Source organism: Petromyzon marinus, chromosome 35 (genome assembly GCF_048934315.1).
Source record: "Petromyzon marinus isolate PM22_M1 ecotype Great Lakes invasive population chromosome 35, UKy_Petmar_22M1.pri1.0, whole genome shotgun sequence".
Taxonomy (NCBI): Eukaryota; Metazoa; Chordata; class Hyperoartia; order Petromyzontiformes; family Petromyzontidae; genus Petromyzon; species Petromyzon marinus.
The window spans coordinates 9,004,909-9,026,235 of NC_133701.1; the positions used below are offsets into that span (position 1 = coordinate 9,004,909).

General features: G+C 43.4%; 1 protein-coding gene across 3 annotated transcripts in view; it reads left to right on the plus strand.

Moving 5' to 3' along the window:
• The first annotated feature begins 1,447 nt into the window (after positions 1–1,447).
• Positions 1,448–21,327, plus strand: part of LOC116948936 (multiple PDZ domain protein-like) — a 169,847-nt gene continuing 149,967 nt past the window's right edge. For 2 of the 3 annotated variants that reach the window (XM_032966232.2, XM_032966236.2), the window contains exons 1-9: positions 1,448–1,725; positions 9,606–9,670; positions 11,664–11,875; positions 12,530–12,700; positions 13,831–13,967; positions 15,344–15,509; positions 17,030–17,155; positions 18,056–18,130; positions 19,583–19,792. In XM_032966232.2, the coding sequence (XP_032822123.2) occupies positions 9,655–9,670; positions 11,664–11,875; positions 12,530–12,700; positions 13,831–13,967; positions 15,344–15,509; positions 17,030–17,155; positions 18,056–18,130; positions 19,583–19,792 (1,113 nt within the window). In that variant the 5' untranslated portion in view covers positions 1,448–1,725; positions 9,606–9,654. The remainder of the gene's footprint in view (positions 1,726–9,605; positions 9,671–11,663; positions 11,876–12,529; positions 12,701–13,830; positions 13,968–15,343; positions 15,510–17,029; positions 17,156–18,055; positions 18,131–19,582; positions 19,793–21,327) is intronic. The other variant, XM_032966235.2, reaches the window with a different exon arrangement.

Genomic DNA, 21,327 nt, shown 5'->3' on the forward strand with positions numbered 1-21,327 from the left:
AGTCAGGTGTGAGGTCACACAGGTGTGAGTAGAGACAGGTGTGAGACAGGTGTGAAGTGAGGCAGGTGTGAGACAGGTGTGAAGTGAGGCAGGTGTGAGGTCACACAGGTGTGAAGTGAGACAGGTGTGAGGTGAGACAGGTGTGAGGTGAGACAGGTGTGAAGTGAGACAGGTGTGAGACAGGTGTGAAGTGAGTCAGGTGTGAGGTGAGACAGGTGTGAGACAGGTGTGAGGTGAGACAGGTGTGAGACAGGTGTGAGGTGAGACAGGTGTGAGGTGAGACAGGTGTGAGACAGGTGTGAGGTGAGACAGGTGTGAAGTGAGACAGGTGTGAGGTCACACAGGTGTGAGTAGAGACAGGTGTGAGGTGAGACAGGTGTGAGACAGGTGTGAGGTGAGACAGGTGTGAGGTGAGACAGGTGTGAGACAGGTGTGAGGTGAGACAGGTGTGAGACAGGTGTGAGACAGGTGTGAGGTGAGACAGGTGTGAGACAGGTGTGAGGTGAGACAGGTGTGAGTAGAGACACGTGTGAAGTGAGACAGGTGTGAGGTGAGACAGGTGTGAGGTGAGACAGGTGTGAGACAGGTGTGAGGTGAGACAGGTGTGAGGTGAGACAGGTGTGAGACAGGTGTGAGACAGGTGTGAGTAGAGACAGGTGTGAAGTGAGACAGGTGTGAAGTGAGACAGGTATGAGGTGAGACAGGTGTGAGACAGGTGTGAGGTGATAGGTGTGAGGTGAGACAGGTGTGAGGTCACACAGGTGTGAGGTGAGACAGGTGTGAGGTCACACAGGTGTGAGGTGAGACAGGTGTGAGGTGAGACAGGTGTGAGGTGAGACAGGTGTGAGGTGACAGGTGTGAAGTGAGACAGGTGTGAGACAGGTGTGAAGTCACACAGGTGTGAGTAGAGACAGGTCTGAAGTGAGACAGGTGTGAGGTCACACAGGTGTGAGTAGAGACAGGTGTGAGGTGAGACAGGTGTGAGACAGGTGTGAAGTGAGACAGGTGTGAGACAGGTGTGAGACAGGTCTGAGCTGAGACAGGTGTGAAGTGAGACAGGTGTGAGGTGAGACAGGTGTGAGGTGAGACAGATGTGAGACAGGTGTGAGGTGAGACAGGTGTGAGGTGAGACAGGTGTGAGACAGGTGTGAGACAGGTGTGAGGTGAGACAGGTGTGAGACAGGTGTGAGGTGAGACAGGTGTGAGGTGAGACAGGTGTGAGACAGGTGTGAGACAGGTGTGAGGTGAGACAGGTGTGAGACAGGTGTGAGGTGAGACAGGTGTGAGGTGAGACAGGTGTGAGACAGGTGTGAGGTGAGACAGGTGGGAGGTCACACAGGTGTGAGGTGAGACAGGTGTGACATCACGCAGGTAGGTCTGCGTGCGGTGATGGTGATGATGTGGTGATGATGTCGTGGTGTTGGTGATGATGTCGTGATGATGATGTCGTGATGGTGATGATGATGTCGTGGTGGTGGTGATGATGTCGTGATGATGAGGTCGATGATGTCGTGCAGCGCAACGTGTTTTGTGTTCAAGTCGCTGGGGTGTGGCCGCGACTCGCGCGACTTTAACTCCATCAACAGAGGAAGTGAAGCTCGCACGCCGAGCGACGCATTCCGCGGGGCGCTCGTTTGCTCTCTGTTAATTACTTACACGAGCAGAAAAAACCCCGTCGCTTCGACTCGAGTGTCCTCAACAAGTGTGGGTTACGGCACGACGCGGGTGAGCTTTGTTTGTTGGTTCTTTTTGCTTGCTTTTTTGTATTTTTAAATTAAACGCAAAGGTTTTTTTAATTTTCTTTTTAAGCTACTTGCTTTCTCCCGCAAGGCTCCAAACAATGCATTGATTGGGCTTAGCAATTAATATATTTGTCGCTTCGTAGACCGAAGTGATATCAGTTGGGCGAAGTCTCGGTGGTGTACTGAATGCACCCGTTGTGTGAATTAAAGTGTTGTTGAAGTTTATTTGTTAATTTTTTATTTTAACCCAGTTAAGGCCTAGCGGTCGTACGGGCCTACCTACTCGCCTGGTTGGCCCTACCGGTGGATTTGGTTTCGAGTGGGTAGGGCGTTCTAAGTGAGCCCGGGGCTTTGTGAGAGGCAATAGGCCACGCTGTAAAGATATCATTAAAGTTTGAACTTTACCTTTTGCTTCAAGTGGGTGTTTTTTGTAGCATAACTCGTTTTAAGACGTCCGGGATGATGTTGAATGTTTAATTTTACCGCATACTTTACACTTGTTACACCCGTGCATAACTACTGCATCAATGTATGGATATAATGTACTGCACATCGCCGTAAAGACGTTTAAACCTTATGCTCATACATTGTGAAATTATGTAATCGCGGTGTTTTTATATATATATTTTAAACAAAAAGTTGTTTTTCACAAGCTTGGGAGGCGACCAAGTAACGTGTACAAACCTTTGACCGAGTAACGTTGTACAATATGCAACGCGGTGCGGTCGTAGGTTTAAAAAAAAATCAAAACAGTCACTCCCTGGCAAGCTCTAAGGCTGCTGCTTGCACATTGCTGTTGTTTTTAAATTTAAAGAAAGTCAAACAAACAAACAGACGCGCATACCAACGGGGATTCTGTAACGCTCTTTAACGCTATTAATTCGGTGCTTACATCGCTTTATAGCAAGCACAATTAACATCACCCCCCCTCCACCGTTGTTGACCTTCAAGGGAAATTATATACAGTAGTAGGCGACTAATCAATTGTGCCATGAAGAAGGTCCATTGCCCGACACGTCGTCTGTCATATACATTTATTTTCTCCTAAGGCTTTTATTATGTTATTGACAAATTTGTTGAGATTTTCTGGCCGCTAACATCACTGATGGGGCCAATGCTGTAATGAACGCTTTCAACCTCATCAGTTAATAATAAACATTTTTAAAACAATCTCAGCAGCAGGACCAAGCTTTTCCCACCTGATGATGGACGCTTGTGTTGCGGCCGAAACGTCGTGATTTACTTAATTTTATTTTATACCTACGTGACTTTACCGAAAGAACCACGGAGTAATAATAATATAAACATTTCGCGCATTTCATCAAGGACGTCAAAGCGCTGTGCAGAACACAGCAGCGGCAGACACTCAAAGTAATAGTTTAATAAGCGTATAATAAATAGGTTTTAAGGCGCATTTTTTTAAAATGTTCTAGCTTTTATACACGAATCTACTGTGACGTTTCGAAACGATGGAAGAAAATATGAAATGCTATTCCGACAAAACTTGCGAAGAGGTTTAAATATTTTTACTTCCTTTGTATGTATCTGTTTTAAAATGCATATATTTTGTACGCAGCTGATTACAATTTAATTCAAAACAAGCTACGTGTGGTAGATTTCACCCAGTTGTAGACGAGGCGTGATTAATATAAACAAATCATACCTGTAAACCCTTATGGTTTAAAGGTGAATTGAGTTTTCAGGTCCATACGGCATACAGCCAGACGTTTCAATACGGGCAAACTTTTTTAATTCTATTTGTTTTGTGTTTCTGCCTTGTGATGGGACTTTGTAGGATGAACGTTGAGATTTATAAGGACACGGGGTGACTAATAAGGTCTAAATTGATCTGTAATAAGGTAGGGCATTGATAAGGGGGGGGGGGGGGGTGACAGATATGACAATTCCTCATCGGAAATAGACGATTGAACGCATATAAATACATTTTCAAATAAGTTGACTTAGTTTTCTCATATATACTTCTCATTTTAATATTTTATCAAGGTAATTTATTTTAAAAAATCATTGAGATGGAACATTATTGGACACTCTGTATGGAGCCACATCTGCCATATTGCCACAGTTGTCGATTCCCGTATTATTGATCGAATATTGACATCACATACAAAAAGGGATATTTCATAGCGGTTGTAATTGTCTAGATTATTAGGGGAAACATGGAGTAAAACAGTAAGGTAAGCATTGTTCATGTTCTTATATTTGCAAATGTAAAACATAGCAAAGTCATGATGTGAGCAGTGTACACTGACACTACAATTAAGTGTAGTTCTGCTGTTCACAGATCCTAATGTTGTTTATATATATTTTATTATTTTATTGTTTCCCTTCAACGTGACTTTACCGAAAGAGCTAAGAATATGAATTACTGCAGTCACGAAAGCTTTAAATAAAAATGTAAGATCCTAATGTGTTTATGTATGCATGTTGAACTTATTTCGCGCTGTATGTATCTAACCGTGCCAACAGGAGGTGTGTAAGGTGGGGTAACTCCTTTTGTCAGCAAGAAACATCTGCGGAGAAACGAGGATATTGCCTGATGTTGTGCCACTGGAGTGTGATGTGGCATCCCATCGTAATCATCACCATCATCATAACCACCGTTTTATTTAACGTGGCCACATTTCCTTTACATCTTTACAGGGCTCGCGGGTTTATATAACTTGGCTTTTTTGGGTAGCTATCACAGCTCTTAAGAGGCAGATAGATCCCTCTTTAAACTTGGCCGAACTCGTACAATCTTAATGCTTTTCTTTGCGTAGATAAAATAAACAGTGTAGCCCACGTTTTGAAAGTTAATTCAACACAACTACTGTAAGTGCAACGGGATTTTATATGCTTTTTTTTTACAAACGGAACATATGCACAACTGTGTTACGATAAGTTTCATAACGCACTTTGCATTCCAATGCACAGTAGTCGTGTAAATCCCATGAATTGCCAGCAGTGCTATTACTGCTCTGCATGTCCACCGATGTGTCTCATTCCAATTAGTGAATTTAATTGGAATTGGCACTCATTTGAAAACGTGTCCACTTGTGCACTTTTGGAAGAACACTGTCTTTAGTCTCTTATTGATAATTATTGTGATCATTTCAGAGCGTGTGTCATTACGTTATTGTAATTGCGCGATGCAGTGAAATTAAATTAACTTGTTCGGAATGTTCTGTAAAAAATAATTTACAACGCTTTTGCCGATCCACTGCTGGATGAACGCTTTCCCATGCCGCCTAGGTCATTACAGCTGTTAAACTATAATTTCACCATACTGGTCAGTGCTGGCTGGCGATCGAAACGTCGTGATTTATTTGATTTTATACCTACGTGACGTTACCGAAAGAACCATAGAGTATGGATTCCTGCGGTCACGGAAGCTTCAAATGTAGATTGGTATAGGACCATATTCTTGGTTCTTTCGGTAAAGTCACGTGATTTTACCGAAAGAACCAAGAATATGAATCCCTGCAGTCACGAAAGCTTTAAATCAAAATTTGTTATAGGACCAGTTCAGAAATCACTTGCCACTGATCTTAAGCCATGGCTGGAAATCAAACTCAAGATTGGCCGTGTTGAGAGCATTGTGTTGCTGACCGTTGCACCAACGTGCTCCCTGTTATAAAAGTGTCATTACTAAATATAGTGTTTTTTTATTTGTACTTTTAAAAGACTGCCGATATTATTTGTATTGGATTTTGAATAAGTATTTATAATATGTATTAATGCTTAACGCTGCTGTTAAATGAGTCGCACTTCTGTCTCAGTTGGGGATTGTTTTGACGGCTAATGTTTCTACAAACTGAATTTTAACACGGTGAAAATCTTGATTTAAAGCTTTCGTCACTGCAGTAATTCATATTCTTAGCTCTTTCGGTAAAGTCACGTTGAAGGGAAACAATAAAATAATAAAATATATATAAAACAATAAAAATTATCACGACGTTTTGACCATAACACAAACGGTCGTCATCAGGTGTGCCAGTTTGCATTAATTTATTTATTTTAAACGGTGTATTTATTTATAAAAACGTCAGCGCCACGTGCAGCGATTTGGCAGTTTATTTAGAAGGACTAGTCCATCTATGTTCTGAAAAGAGGAGGGGGGAGATTAAAAATTAATGTATGCTGTCTGAAAGCCACTGTAACCGTGAACAATCAATTAAGACCTGAAATGGTTAATCAAATCTTTCCAATGATTGCTAAGCCAGAATCCATCTTCTCGGTTGAAATTGTCTCTGTGCTTGTATATGTGGATAGCCTCATGAACGAATCTCTCATGGTAGCCAGATGGCTTACAAAGAACCTCTGTTTTGGAAAAGTCAATGTCATGTGAGCCTACTGAATTATAACAATGATCTGCCACGGCCGAGGTGTTGGTCCTACCGTGTTTAAGGTCTGCTTTGTGTTCACGAATGCGGTCCGAGACATGGCGTTTGGTTTCTCCAATGTAACTACTACCACAGAGGCAACTTAGTTTGTAGACACCAGGGTACTGTATGTCCGGAATCACATGTTTTACAGACGGAACCAGATCACGGATTTTATGTAATGTGTTGAAACGGACCTGGATCTTGTGTTTATTCAAGATTTTGGAGATCTTTTTTGTGATCCCCGCAATGTAGGGTAAAGTGATGGTTTTGAAAGGCTCCTCAAGAGGGTCCTTCTTCATGGTTTGAGTGATAGCTTTGCGGATTGTATAGTCGGAGTAACCATTAGCCTTAAGAGCTTGGTGTACGTGCTTGAGTTCACTGCCTATGTGTTCCTGGTCGGATATGCATTGGGCTCTATGGTACGGAGTCTTGATGAGAGAATTCTTCTGTGATGGATGGTGGTGGGAATCCGGTTTCAGATAAGCATCCGTATGGGTAGCTTTCCTGTAGACAGAGTGGCTCATTGAACCATCAGGTCTCTTTATTATTAGGACATCCAAAAAAGGTAGCTTGCCATCTTTTTCGACTTCCATGGTAAATCTGATGGCTGGGTGTATGGAATTGATGTGGTCGAAGAATTGGTCTAGAGCAGGCCGGCCATGTAGCCAGATGACAAAAGTGTCATCCACGTACCTCTTCCATACGGTTGGGCGCAGAGTGGCAGTCTGGATGGCGTCAGTCTCAAATTTCTCCACGAAAATGTTAGCTATAACCGGAGATAGGGGGGAGCCCATTGGGGTGCCCTCTGTTTGTAGAAAGTTCCATTCCAAGTGAAGTATGTATTGGTTAAACAGTGTCTCACCAGGGGGCGTACCTCAGTGTTTAGTCCTTGATGAACCAAGTCTTCAATGATTGCGATGGTGTCAGGTACAGGAACCTTGGTGAATAAGGAAACTACATCAAAACTGACAAGCAGGTCGTCTGGGGACAGGGAAATACCCTTGATTGTCGATACCAGGTGAGTAGAATTTTGTACCACAGAGGTGGTTTTTCCAGTGAAAGGACGCAGGATTTCAGACAAAAAACGAGCCAGTTTGTAGGTGGGGGAGCTGATAGTAGAGACTATGGGACGAAGAGGTGTATCAACTTTATGTATTTTTGGTAAGCCGTATAATCTTGGTGGCCTGGCAGCAGAAGGTTCCAACGAAAACTGTTTAGATTGATCAATTAATGCGGTTGAATCAGAAATTATTTTGTTGGTTTGTGTGACGAGGCTGTTGGTGGGATCTCTTTTTATTTTTGTATAACTACCATCGTCGAGTAATTCTTTAATTTTGTTGTATTCTATTTTATCCATGATGACAGTAGCATTGCCCTTGTCAGCTGAGAGAACTACAATGTCATCCCTCTTTTTTAATTTATATAATTCAAAACGCTCATCTTTGCTGAGGTTGCTAGCTGGCATCTTAGCGGGTTTTTTAAATAAATAAATACACCGTTTGAAAATAAATCAATTAATGCAAACCGACACACCTGATGACGACCGTTTGTGTTATGGTCGAAACGTCGTGAGAATTGTTATTGTTTTATATTTTTTTTTATTATTTTATTGTTTCCCTTCAACGTGACTTTACCGAAAGAGCTAAGAATACGGTGAAAATCATCTAATTTATATTATTGCCTGCAAAAGAGGCTTCAGTTAATCTAAAAATACTAAATGATGTTGTGGGCTTGGGCAGGACACGTTGCGAGAAGTGATGATGACCGATGGTCAAGAATAATGATTGGAATGACAGCCAAGAGATGGGACGTGTCCGAGAGAGATTGAGCAATCAAATCAGCGAGTGTGCAATTGCTGAGCGGACTGTGGCATCACAGGACCATGAGGGATAGCGACAGCTTGGAGCGAGGTCTTCATCTTGTTTGTGCAAGACTTTCAATTTCTCAAGCGACACTTGTTTTTGTGCTGATTTTTCTTTGATTTTTGTGTATAGTTTGTTGTCCTTCCCCCACACCTCCAATTAGCACGACTGGCTGTGTACGGTGCGACAGAAGTTCAACATACATATATTTGCGTCATTGCTGTACTCTTATTTTTTGTTTTACTTTTGTCAGTTTGTTAATCCGGATCGCTCTTGCAAGTGAGACTCCCCCTGGTCTCTTGAGTTGTCACCTGGTTAAACAAAATCAACTTGAATTTGAGACGTCACCTAGCGGTTGATCGATCGTGGTTGATAATGAGAAGTTAATCAGGTAGAGTAGCACGGTGTCTTCTGGCGACCTCATGAATAATAAATGAGCCTGTAGGAACCATATTTCAAAATGTTAGAAGCGAAATAATCCTGCACAATCATGAGATTGCTTAAATGGAAGATCCAGCCTTAATTTTACATGGTTATAGAGCTCACTTGGTCATGACATCAACAGACTTGCCAACCCTACCAATTTAAGATGCTGGGTTTTCAGTTTTAAAACCCTTGCAAAAGAAAAAAAAAGCTTTAAAAATGTATTTTCAAATTATTATGATTAACTGTAAAAATGTGTATTCTGTAAAATGGTTTAAACATCGGCAGCCTACCGCTTATATCTAGAATGTATTAGTATTAAGGCACTTGTTTACCCAGATAAGCCTCACCGAGTCTCATGACTTTTTCAGGAGGGTCCTGCCAATGTTTAGCAATAGGGGACCACCACTATTGCTATATAGATCCAAATTTAGTAATTTGACAAGTATGCTTATCACCTTAAGCAGTCATAAACAGGTGGGTTAATGTGCAAGGATTAACCTGAGCAAGCAGTGGATGTATATATGGTATTAATCTTCATCTCATGCAAAGCCATCACATTAAGTGGGACTGTAAAAAAGGGAGCAATACATACCATCGAGACATACTCGGATGGATTTGGAGAGGGATAAAAACAAAGATCTCCCGTATAGCCTCTCCCATACTTTAGGGGCAAGTGCTGTTAGCGAGCACCTATGAGAGAGGCACACAGAGCACAGAGAGGCACTGAGAGGAAGCTGGCAAATTAGTCACCGAGAGAGACTTAACGCCTTCATTTGACATGAGAAGAGACATACATAGAGAGCTTCCACTGCTGGATGCAGTCCTCCCCAACCATCTCCATTTCTCACAATCTCACAATACAGTAATACAGCCATTGCCTGCGCATGAGCTGATTTCGTCCCACTCCATCTTATCGGTGGACGCCCTCTCAGTGGTGTTCCATCCCTTGACTGTCACTTGTAATAAAGCGGTGATATAATGTAAACGAATCAATGTGTAAGAATCAGTGCTTGTACATCTTTTTAAAACCCAGCTTAGGCAGATTAATTTTCTAATGGTTGTGGTAATGCTCCACTACCAGACTCAATTAATGCATGTGCTATTAAATACTTTGATTGGTTTGCAGCATGAAATGGAGGTTAGTCAAAGTACAACGTGTCAGCCTATTTAATTGGTGTGTCGGATCGCAGGTTTGTCATGCGGCTGCTTTTAAAAAGATGACTCTGAGCCTACGCTGCCATGCCAAGTATTGAAGGTATGTCACCCACGTTATTAATGTTGGAGCAAGTGTGATGTTTTTTTCCTTTTGCAGTATTGATCGGTTTTGAATGGTCATTTATATACATTTTTTTCATGGTTCAAAACAAGGTTTAATATATGGACTTGTGTATATGGGGCCGCTGCACTGGTTAATATTAATTCATTTCGAATCACCCCATCTAGACCAAACCCATATTTCTCAGAGGCAATGAAACTGTGGGGGTGTTCTCATGGAGGGCTTCATTTTAATTAACCTTTAATTTGTTTTGGTGTAGGCCGGGGGTTGGAGGTGGGTGTTGTAGACGAGGGGAAGCATATTAAGGTGATTGTCTATAGAATATATATTTATGCTGATGCTTTGATAATGAGCAACATGCATTGTTTAGGCCTATTTGGGACTTTAATCGTGGTTTTACAGCTTTGGAATCTTTTTGGCATTATCCGACATGATTTAAAAATAAGTCTATGTTTTACCTGTTTCTGGCAATGCCAAAACATAAGCATAGGTTTTACCATTGCCAGAAAGGATAAAACCTATAATTTTTCATCATCTTGGATAATGCCAAAAAAATCCCATAGAGATGTAACTGCTCGACCCGAGCTATAAATGTTCTGTTATTTGCATTGTCTTTGCTGTTCCACTTTTGGCATTCTCTGGTCTAACACTGGTCAGACAAGGCCATGCTGTATTTGTTGTAGGCCTTTTGGTTTCAAAGACGATGCATACATTATCAGAGCATTTTTTTGGCATGTTTTGCCACAAGTATGTGTGGTTAATGCAGACTTGATGCCTAGCAAAATTTATTTATTTGGTATTTGAACATCTTAACATTACCAGAAAGGGTAAAACTTCTTTTTATATTTTCATCATGTTCTACAGCTCTTTATCTTGTAGGACCAAGATACAGTATGTTAGCCTACAAGTAGCAAGGAAAATGTTCAGTCTTATCTTGATATATCATAACCCGATGTATTCAGGCTGGCTACATCTTGCCTCCGATACATTGCAGGAATGTTGTTTCTGATGTTTAAGCGGATTCTGGTAGAACACGTTTGGCTATTCAGCTACCCACTGAGAAGTTCTGCAGATTAGAAAACCTCAGTCTAATATTTTTTAATCGGTCATCATAGCAATGCATAGGGGGGGAGTGATTTTGAAGGTAATATCAGTATTTTTAGAAAATAAGGATTAATCGTGGAATAAGTCATTGGCTTGAAACGCACGAAAAAGATTTCAGAATCGCTACTCGGCAAGGATGAAAAGTTTTGGCCGGGTTCGTCTGACAATTGTGTGTTTTTTGAGCATTTTTTTCCCTTGTCGTGAAAAGTGTACAAATTATTTCTGTTTGAATTGCAATCCTAAAAAGCTTGGCATGCTATATATACACAAGTAATCAAAGAAATATAGCGATTATATTAAAGATCATCACAATCCTTAATGTGTCTGATATGTGTATTCATAATCGTGTAGCTATTTGGAATCCTTGCAAAATAATCCAGAGAACAGGCCACAGAGATAGACATCACAGAACTGCTACTGAATTCTATTTGTGTACACATCTCTCCCCCCACACGCAAACACGAAAGGGAATACTGTGTCTCATGGCAGTCAAACTGATATATATTTCTTGTGATTGCTGGAATGTATCCAGATGGAGTGATAGAAAAAACAAATTACATTTTACATACACTAATTGGTCACCAACCCGAGACCATCAATTCACTGCACATGAGAATGTGAGTTAATCGCACGTGGCAAGGCCAAATTGAACACAGGATCTCAACAGTGCTGTCTCAGTGATGTGACCCCCGAGCCACCCATCCGCCTCTGTGACCTCCCTTCTCCAACCACGTTCATTCGCTGCACATGCGGTGCGGTTGTTCGGAGGATTCGTGTGTACGGCGTAGTGTCTCGACGCGCACGTCCAAAATCTTGGAACCCGCCCCACCGTGACGTTGCTCAAGAGGATGTTGCTGCCGCTGTGCAGATGTGCAGGAGGCTGTGCAGTCCATCGAGCGACTGCAACAACGCCTGCGACAGAGGGCGGGCGGGAGCGGCGGCGTAGGCGTTGGTGGACGGGCCAAGGTCGACGTAGCGTCGCACGAAGCGCACCTAAGACTGCTCAAGGACACCCTGCAGAGTTCAACATTCCGGAGCATCTTTGCACTGCAGGGCTCCATAGCGCAGCTTGACAAGCAGGTCTGGATCTGCGTCTGACATTGCATCGCTATTTTAACACTCGGGAGTTGAGGAGGGGTGGGGCAGGGGACATTCTGTTGGTGATCTTGACAATGGTTTTGTAGTTGGGACAAATAGATACACTTGGTATGTGTATTAATATGTGATGATGACAACAATGGAGCAGTGACGTGTCTACTGCTGCCTTTAGTTTATGCGACCGTATCTTCTATGTGGCATGGAAGCTTTGAAAACAGTGACTTGAGTTTGAGTACCGTCCACGGCTAACATCGGCGATGAGTGATTTCTTAACTGGTTCTGGGCCAACCTTCAATCCACACCGACCAGCATAGTGAAGTATAGTCAAACCACCCCCATGCCCATAACACTCTCGGAAGTCCTTTAGCCAGCAACGAACTGACAAAGGGCTGTTCATGATTATTTATCACCTTTGTAGGCTACATTTGAAGTAAAATATTTCCCAAACTGATGTGGAAAGTAAACTTACGTGTTGTCCTGTGGTGGTGAATACCTGGCTTCTGTTATGCATCCAAATGTAATATATTATGCCTTGTCCCATTTGAATATTTGGTGGTGTTTTTTTTAGTATGTTGATGACACAGCGCCACCGCTGTTTTCGACGTTATACGTTTTACCTGTGTAATTCCCCTGCAGCTGGATTCGCTGCCGAGCAGGAGGGTATCCCAGTATGACTTCTCGCCGTCGGGCGAGCTTGTGTTTGAGGAGCACGGAACATCCGTTCCCATTGTCCAGCTCCCAGTGGCACCACTGCCCCCCACTGTGGATGATGAGGACTTCACCCTGGTGGTGAAGCATCTAGCTCAGGTGGGTTCTCATCGTCATCGTCGTTTATTATGATCTTAATAATTGTTCCTCACTGTCAACATCGTCATATTTGTCGATGTCATCGCCATTGCCATCGTCGTTGTCATCAATTGCTTTATTATCATCGTGTTTTGTTATTATGATCGTTCTTCATGGTTGTTAAGGAGTAATATTTGTCATCGTAATCGCCAAATGGTTATATTATTGTAACTTAGCAGTTGCAGTGTCATTAGCAGGAACAGCAGCAGTAGTCATCATCATCTGTCATGGCCTATCCACTGCTGGATGAAGGCCTCTTTTGCCATTGCCATCTCTCAGTACTGAAATGTAACTACATATCTATCATCGGCATGCAAACTCATTTCATTGGGCCTTCTCATTGTTCGATATCATCTCACACGGTCCCTCCTCTTGGCTGCCAGCAGCGTGCAGCATCATGTAGTGATACCTGCCAATAGCAATATTGTGATCATTATCAATAGCCAGAATCATCATTATTATCTTGTCATCAATCATTGTCAAAAATATACAATGTCATTGTTCCCACTGTTCTCAAATGTGCGTGTACCCATGTGTATATTTGCAACAAACAAACAATGCTATTCAAAATTTCAATTCGTTTTAAAACTAGAAACTAAGCCGGGGGGGAAAAAAACTACTAATTTTATAATCTATCAAACACATTGGGATACAAATAATTTACAGTTATGTCCCAATGATTCCAAGGTAAAGTACCGCAACTATTTTGTGTACCGGATAAAGCCTACAGAGTTTTTTCAGAAGTGACCTGGCCACAAACGATAACTCAACCAAGTTGTTTATCACGTGGGAATGTATAGCAAAATAATGTAAACACGTGTTTCCAAATGTGAAGGAAAAAAACAGATTAAGCTGTCGCTTGCCAGCATTGTGGTCCAAACTTGCCACCTGTGAAAGTTACCTGCACATTACTTAATTGGGATTACACACAGCACCATCGCCCCCAACTGTAAAACTTCTGCAGACTATGTGAAAGGTAGCCCCTTCACGATAGCCTTGTACTATGAGAATGACGCTAATACCAATTGTACCAAGTTATTGTTATTGTTAAACGCTACGCTAATTGCGTTGCTGTGTTGTCAACGGGGCAGGGCCGGCTTGTGCACTTTGTGGACCTCGACAAGCCCGAGGGCGTCGGCCTGGGCTTCAGTGTCATGGGCGTGAGGAGCAAGAATGGACACAACGGCATCTTCATCAAGGCCATCCACGCGGACAGCATCGTTGGCAGGTGGGCGTGTGACGATTCGCCTCTTTCCCCCCACCCCCCCCTTGCCCCCTCGCAATTCGATGAGTTATCACAACTCTGGGCGCAGGCAGGTCCCACCGCCACCACCACCCCCATATGTCCCCTTGCAGTTCGATGAGTTATTGCAACTCCGAGCACAGGCAGGTCCTCTCAACAATATGATTGTCTTTTTTTCTCCGATGTGGTGAATGTAGAGCCTCTTTCCTGGCTTACAGGGCTCGTGACCTAATTACATAAGGCGTGTATGAATATGTTCCAAGGGGAGCTCGAATAATGCACCTCTAGAATTATGGGGCATTTAACCTTATTGCTCAAGCATTATCGAGTCAAACTAAGGTACTTTTTAGGGTTCTTAGGGGTCATAGATGTTACCTTTGACCCATAGAATCAAACTAAGGCAGCTGTTTTGATTATTAGGATTAGATGGTTATTGCCCCAATACTCGCGGTCAGAATAAGCCCGCTTTAAGATTCTTAGGCATCATTGTTTTGACTCGAGGCGCTCAGGCAAAGGCATATTTAAGATTCTTAGGGTTCAATGCTGTTGGTCGAATTTCAAAAAGTCATTATCAGGAGTGATGTAGCCACAGGTCACAATCTCGTAGAGTAGTGTATCCCCATGGAAATATCTTAAAGATACTCAATGGTCACATTAAGGAATATTATAGTGGTGACACATCAGTGATAAATTCAAAAACATACTGGGCATCTGTGAATAAGAGCTTTTATAGCTCATCAGATTCCTCCAGTACAAATAAATATTCTGATCAAATACAGTTTTTTAGGACCCTGCTACGTTGCGTTCGAATGAGCCCAAGACCCCGACTTGAGAAAGCGAATGCTGTTGAAATCCTTTTACTAAAACTATCCATCATAGTGTTTTTTTTTAGTTGGATCGCGTAAATATAAATTTGGCATTAAACCCACTACCACCCGACACAGCCAATTAATAAGGTTTGTCACATAATCAAAACATGTCAATTCGTTTGTAGTACAGCACACCGGTGTGTTGGAGAGTAAACCCACAACATTTACAATTGAATACAATTTTTATTTTTATTTTACCAGGTAAGCCCCACTGAGATATAAAGCTGTTTATCAAAAGCAACCTGACCACAAATGATAGCCCAACGAGAAGTGGCTTATCATGTGGTAATTTATAGCAGTAGCCAAATACTCTAAATTGCATGTTTCTTAATGTGGAGAGAGAAACCCGAGGACCTGGAGAAAGATCCACGCGGCCACGGGGAGAACATGCAAACTCAAAAATATACAGCAGGCATCAGGGTCAGGACGGAACCCACGACCTCCTGTATGCCAGGCGAGGTATTTAACATTTCGCCGCCACGGCACCCCCAGGGATGGCCGTCTTCAAGAGGGAGACCAGATCCTGGCCATCAATGGCATGCCTCTGGACGAGCGCGTCTCACAGGAGCAGGCGGTGCGGCTGCTGCAGACGACCACGGGGCCCGTGCAGCTTGTGGTCGCCCGCTTCTCCCACGACACTGAGACGCCTCCAACAGAGGTGGGGGGGGTGGGGAGGGGTTGGGAGGGGAGGGGTGGGAAGGGGCGGGAGGGGCTTAGCCCTCCCTTCCTTTTCGATCTCTCTCCGTTTTTTTGTTGTAAAGATTTCAAACTCGGGTCGGAAGCATTTGTGCATCGGCTCTGTCCGTACATCGATCCGTCCGCAACGCATTTCTCTTGTAAAGATGGTGCAATATGGGCGAAACTTTTCGTCCGGTGTTGTGTTTCTCTTCATGGACCTTGTCAATTTGGAACTGGCCACATTAATCAAAGGGTTATTGCCCAAAATGTCTATGGACAAACCGGAGCGTAAGGGGCCGTTTGCGGATATAAAGACACGTTTTTCCCTGCCACCTCCCCAACGGCTTCCGTACTGCTCATTAAATACCTCCATCGATAAACGCACGTTGAATGGCCGTTAAATAATCCATGCGTACGCTGATTTTTTTTCCTCATTCATGTTCTATTTTAAAACTCATCACGGATTCATAATACAACAAAAAATGTTGGTGATGCTGCATTGACAGTGGTTCACGTTTCACAACAAAACTCGACACATTTATCAATAACACTGGGACAATATATAATAGGCGACATTTCGGGAAATGGCTCTTCTTTATAGCACATGAAGCATGTTATGTTACCTATTATATATTTTTTCTTTTAAGGCAGTGTTATTAATGAATGCTTTGAGTTAAATTATTTTTACATATGTGCGTGTGATTTTTTTATACGATGGTTATGTGGTTTTCTGCCACACGGGTGGATAATCATCACCATTTTATATTTTTTGCCACGCTTCACACCGCAATCTCAAATATACAAAAGGGTTCAGCGCGCGAACCAAACCTACACAGATCTAGAAACGCAACAACCAAATTACAAAGAAATGTATAAATGTAATGCAATGAACATTCAGTAACTCTCCGTTTCATCATGCCATACACACGAGTCGGTGTTCTTAGGTGAATTTGAAAAAAAAAAGTCGAAATCTGTTCTTGAATTGATCCAAGATCGTTGCTGCAGTGATACGGTCAGGGAGACCGTTGCAATAAAATATAAAAATTATGATTAGTTGTATACAGCATCGTTTATACAAATTGTATCTCACAATCGTTGAGCAACCACAGACAAGCTGGAAGACAGGCAGGCAGTGAGCTGGCGCTAACAATTGCCCAAGCTCTGCAGTCCTCTATTTGTGAAGATGTTTTAGCCAATTAACGAGTTTTTATGCACGTGGGAGGAAACCGGAGCACACGGAGAAAACTCACGCATGTGACGGGGAAACACTATCCCAAACAGGAGGGGACAGATGATATTAGCCTCGCACTTTGCTTTACCACATTCTGGCACACCAGGGTATGACACCTCAGTGCCTATGAGATCCAACAACCCTTGCCTCCACAGTGTTGGATTACAGGCCTGGCCATGCCGCCTGGCTGATGAGACATGGGTACAATAGACGCTGCCGGATTCAGCCAAAACTCCAATTAATTGCCTCTGTTTCTGCTGCTACTGTAGGGACTGGAGCAGACTGAATCCATTGAGTTGGTGACTACGGGCAGTGGAATGGGCTTTGGAATCGTGGGCAACCGAGCCACAGGGATCATCGTCAAGACAATCCTGCCCGGAGGAGTCGCTGACAGGGTCAGCTGCTGTGCTGCTTGTGTGATTAGAATCTCCATTTATCCTTCTTCATCACCATCACCTGGTTTCCCCAGGCCCTCCCCTTTGCTTTTCTCCTGTTCCTCATTTTCAGTTTACAATTATTTCATTCTTTTCTTGTGCCTTTTTTTAGTCGAAGTGTTTGTGGTAATAAAAATAAGTAGCTATTGTGATTGTCCCCAGCCACTCTTGTTCATACACTTTGATATCCACGAATGCGGAAGACGCTTAAAATTTCACGGCAGGATAGGGTAAATTACATGGGAGTTCAGGATAAAATGTGGCAAGGAGAGAGGAGGTGGTGATGGGTGGATCACAAGTCCAGCATTGGGGTCATGGAGCCTAGAGGTTACAGTTGAGCAACAAGGGAAAGAGCTGAACCCACATGGTGGGATAGCAGACCTCAGATGTTGTCCATCGACTGTGATAGAGCAGAAAAAAGGACATGGTAGCATAGCCTGATGGCATTTAGTAGCATGGTGAAGTCATAATCTATGCTGAAAGTGCACTGAATAAATGTTCCCTTAAAATATTTTCTTGTTTTTGAACCATTAGAGAGAGACAGCGCTCGATATAAGAATGAAAGTTTGGCTGGATGGCTGGAAGGCACCAATGGACGGTCACGTCCAAAGGACGTATGGTTTGCGAGTATTCACTTAAAATAGTTTTTTCGAAGAAATCCAGAATATAAAACGTTTAGATAATGAGGTGTATTAATAGTCATGCGAAAATGGTGTGGGGGTGTGATTCGTTATGTGATTGATTGTTATTAATAACCTCTTGTGCTTCTTGACTCCCATAGCGTATAAAGCCCAACATTTTTTTTTTCATTCTTATTTGTTGTGGTTCTTCATTGGTCCCAAAAACTCTTGACGAAATCAGGATGGGCGCTTGTGCACGGGCGATCGGATCCTTAGCATCGGCGACATGGACGTGCGGGGCAAGGGGAGCGAGGAGGTAACCGTTGACACTGGATTTTATTTTATATTTAACTTTGCACATTTTGCACGAGTCATGGCTTTTTAAACCAAGCAGCCGTCAGCTGCAGTCTCGCATGAATGACGTGCCGTAGTGAACGCCATTTACAATACTAATTTGCACTGGTTCACAGCCGCTTTTGTCATTCCACTGCTGGATGAAGGCCTTCCCTTTACACCGTGTCAGTCATGGGATTTGTGTGACGGTACTTTGATCATGCCAGCCAGTGCTGGTTGCCCTGCAGAGTTGTGATTTTTTTTGTTTTTTTACACAAGGTAAGGCCCACTGAAGCTAATTAACTTATTTTTCAGAAACGACCTGGTAACAAATGATAGCTCAAAGAAGTGGCTTATGTGGAAATTTATAGCAGTCAAATACTCGAAATGCACGATTTTAAATGTGGAGAGAAAATTCGGAGTACCCGGAGGAAAACACACGACCGTGGGGAGAACATGCTAACTCCAAATATACAGGCATTGTCAGGATTGAGATCGAACCCCTGACCTGTATACCAAGCGAGGTAATTAACATCTCGCCACCGTGGCGACCACTTTGCAAATTACTGGAGGAAATGTAATTGGTTACCAATTATTGTGTAACCTGTACATTTTGTCATTTAGATAGAAGTTGTCAATTATTTTCAGGTGTGTGCTTTCGTAAGAAATTGTGTATGTGTAGTGACATCGCTGGATGTCAACAGGCTGTTGGTGCAGTACCGGCCCTAGAGGGGCACTGCGTGCGATGTCGCGATATCGCCGGATACCACAATGGTGTGGGTGTAGCAGTTACGTTGTAACTAGTGTAGTTAGCCGGGTGGTCACCACCCGGCTAGCTACACCAGTCACGTGGTAATTAGTGTAGTTAGCCGGGTGGTCACCACCTTAGGTTGTTGTTCTGTTAAGGGGGAAGTTACCCCGAGTGTTGGAACTGAATGAATGTGTTGCCTCCAAGTCTACGTCTGCGACTCAGTTGAACCCACTGCATATGTAATTAAAATTACAAATATGACTTGCATTTAATTTAGATATTGCCCTTCTCTGTCAAGGGTGGTGAAGGTGACCCAGGATCGGTTCTCAGATCACTCACCACTGATGTTAGCCATGGCCAGGAATTTAACGCAGATTGATGTGTTCATTGTGCGGTGCGCTAACCAATCGCATGCGCTCGTGCACACGAGAGTTCCCAATGTATTTGGCTGCTATAAATAGTATTTTTTTTGTATTTGGCTTCTATACATTTCTACATGATAAGCCACTTTGTTTGAGCTATTATTTGTGGCCAGGGCACTTCTGGAAAAGAGCTATATAGGTCAGTGGGCCTCATCTGCTAATTAAAATGCAAATATAGTTTAAGTTTAGTTGAATCCACAACCCACGCAAATCCGCCCACGGATAATTGAGCTTCATCTGTAAATGCTGCTGCTTCTTGCAGGTGATCTCTATCCTGCGCCAGTGTGGTTCGCGCGTCCATCTCCTGGTTGCTCACGGAGAGCCTGGCGAGCAGCTCCCTGCCACCCCATCGCCGGCACTCGCTCAGACTCCTCCGTACCTCCCGCCGGTCGACTGCGTCCCTTCGGAGGCTTCGCATTGCTTGGGGGCGGATCGTGCCGGCGCGTCCGAGCCCTGGACAGGCGAGAGCAGTGTGAGTTGCGCGTGCGCGCAAGTGTGACGGTGGCGGTATCGCACACTTTTAGACGCGCTTCTGCTTTGTCGTTTGGAACTCTTCCTTATGATATGAGGGGAAGCCACTGGAGCTGCGCACTTTTAAATTGTCTGTATTGAAAACTCAGATTTTGAATGCCGCTTTTTGCGTTTGGTTTGTTGTACCTCCGATAAGCACAGTTGGCTACGTATGGTGCGAAAGAAGTTAAATATGCACATACGTACAGTGAGGGAAAAAAGTATTTGATCCCCTGCTGATTTTGTACGTTTGCCCACTGACAAAGAAATTATCAGTCTATAATTTTTAATGGTAGGTTTATTTGAACAGTGAGAGACAGAATAACAACAAAAAAAATGCAGAAAAACGCATGTCAAAAATGTTATGAATTGATTTGCATTTTAATGAGGGAAATAAGTATTTGACCCCCTCTCAATCAGAAAGATTTCTGGCTCTCAGGTATCTTTTATACAGGTAACGAGCTGAGATTAGGAGCACACTCTTAAAGGGAGTGGTCCTAATCTCGGCTTGTTACCTGTATAAAAGACACCTGTCCACAGAAGCAATCAATCAGATTCCAAACTCTCCACCATGGCCAAGACCAAAGAGCTCTCCAAGGATGTCAGGGACAAGATTGTAGACCTACACAAGGCTGGAATGGGCTACAAGACCATTGCCAAGCAGCTTGGTAAGAAGGTGACAACAGTTGGTGCGATTATTCGCAAATGGAAGAAACACAAAATAACTGCCAATCTCCCTCGGCTTGGGGCTCCATGCAAGATCTCACCTCGTGGAGTTGCAATGATCATGAGAACGGCAACACACTACGCCGTGAAGGACTGAAATCCTGCTGCAGCCGCAAGGTGCCCCTGCTCAAGAAAGCACATATACATGCCCGTCTGAAGTTTGCCAATGAACATCTGAATGATTCAGAGGACAACTGGGTGAAAGTGTTGTGGCCAGATGAGACCAAAATGGAGCTCTTTGGCATCAACCAACTCGCCGTGTTTGGAGGAGGAAGAATGCTGCCTATGACCCCAAGAACACCATCCCCACCGTCAAACATGGTGGTGGAAACATTATGCTTTAGGGGTGTTTTTCTGCTAAGGGGACAGGACAACGTCACCGTATCAAAGGGACGATGGACGGGGCCATGTACCGTCAAATCTTGGGTGAGAACCTCCTTCCCTCAGCCAGGGCATTGAAATGGGTCGTGGATGGGTATTCCAGCATGACAATGACCCAAAACACACAGCCAAGGCAACAAAGGAGTGGCTCAAGAAGAAGCACATTAAGGTCCTGGAGTGGCCTAGCCAGTCTCCAGACCTTAATCCCATAGAAAATCTGTGGAGGGAGCTGAATTTTCGAGTTGCCAAACGTCAGCCTCGAAACCTTAATAACTTGTAGAAGATCTGCAAAGAGGAGTGGGACAAAATCCCTCCTGAGATGTGTGCAAACCTGGTGGCCAATTACAAAAAACGTCTGTGATTGCCAACAAGGGTTTTGCCACCAAGTAC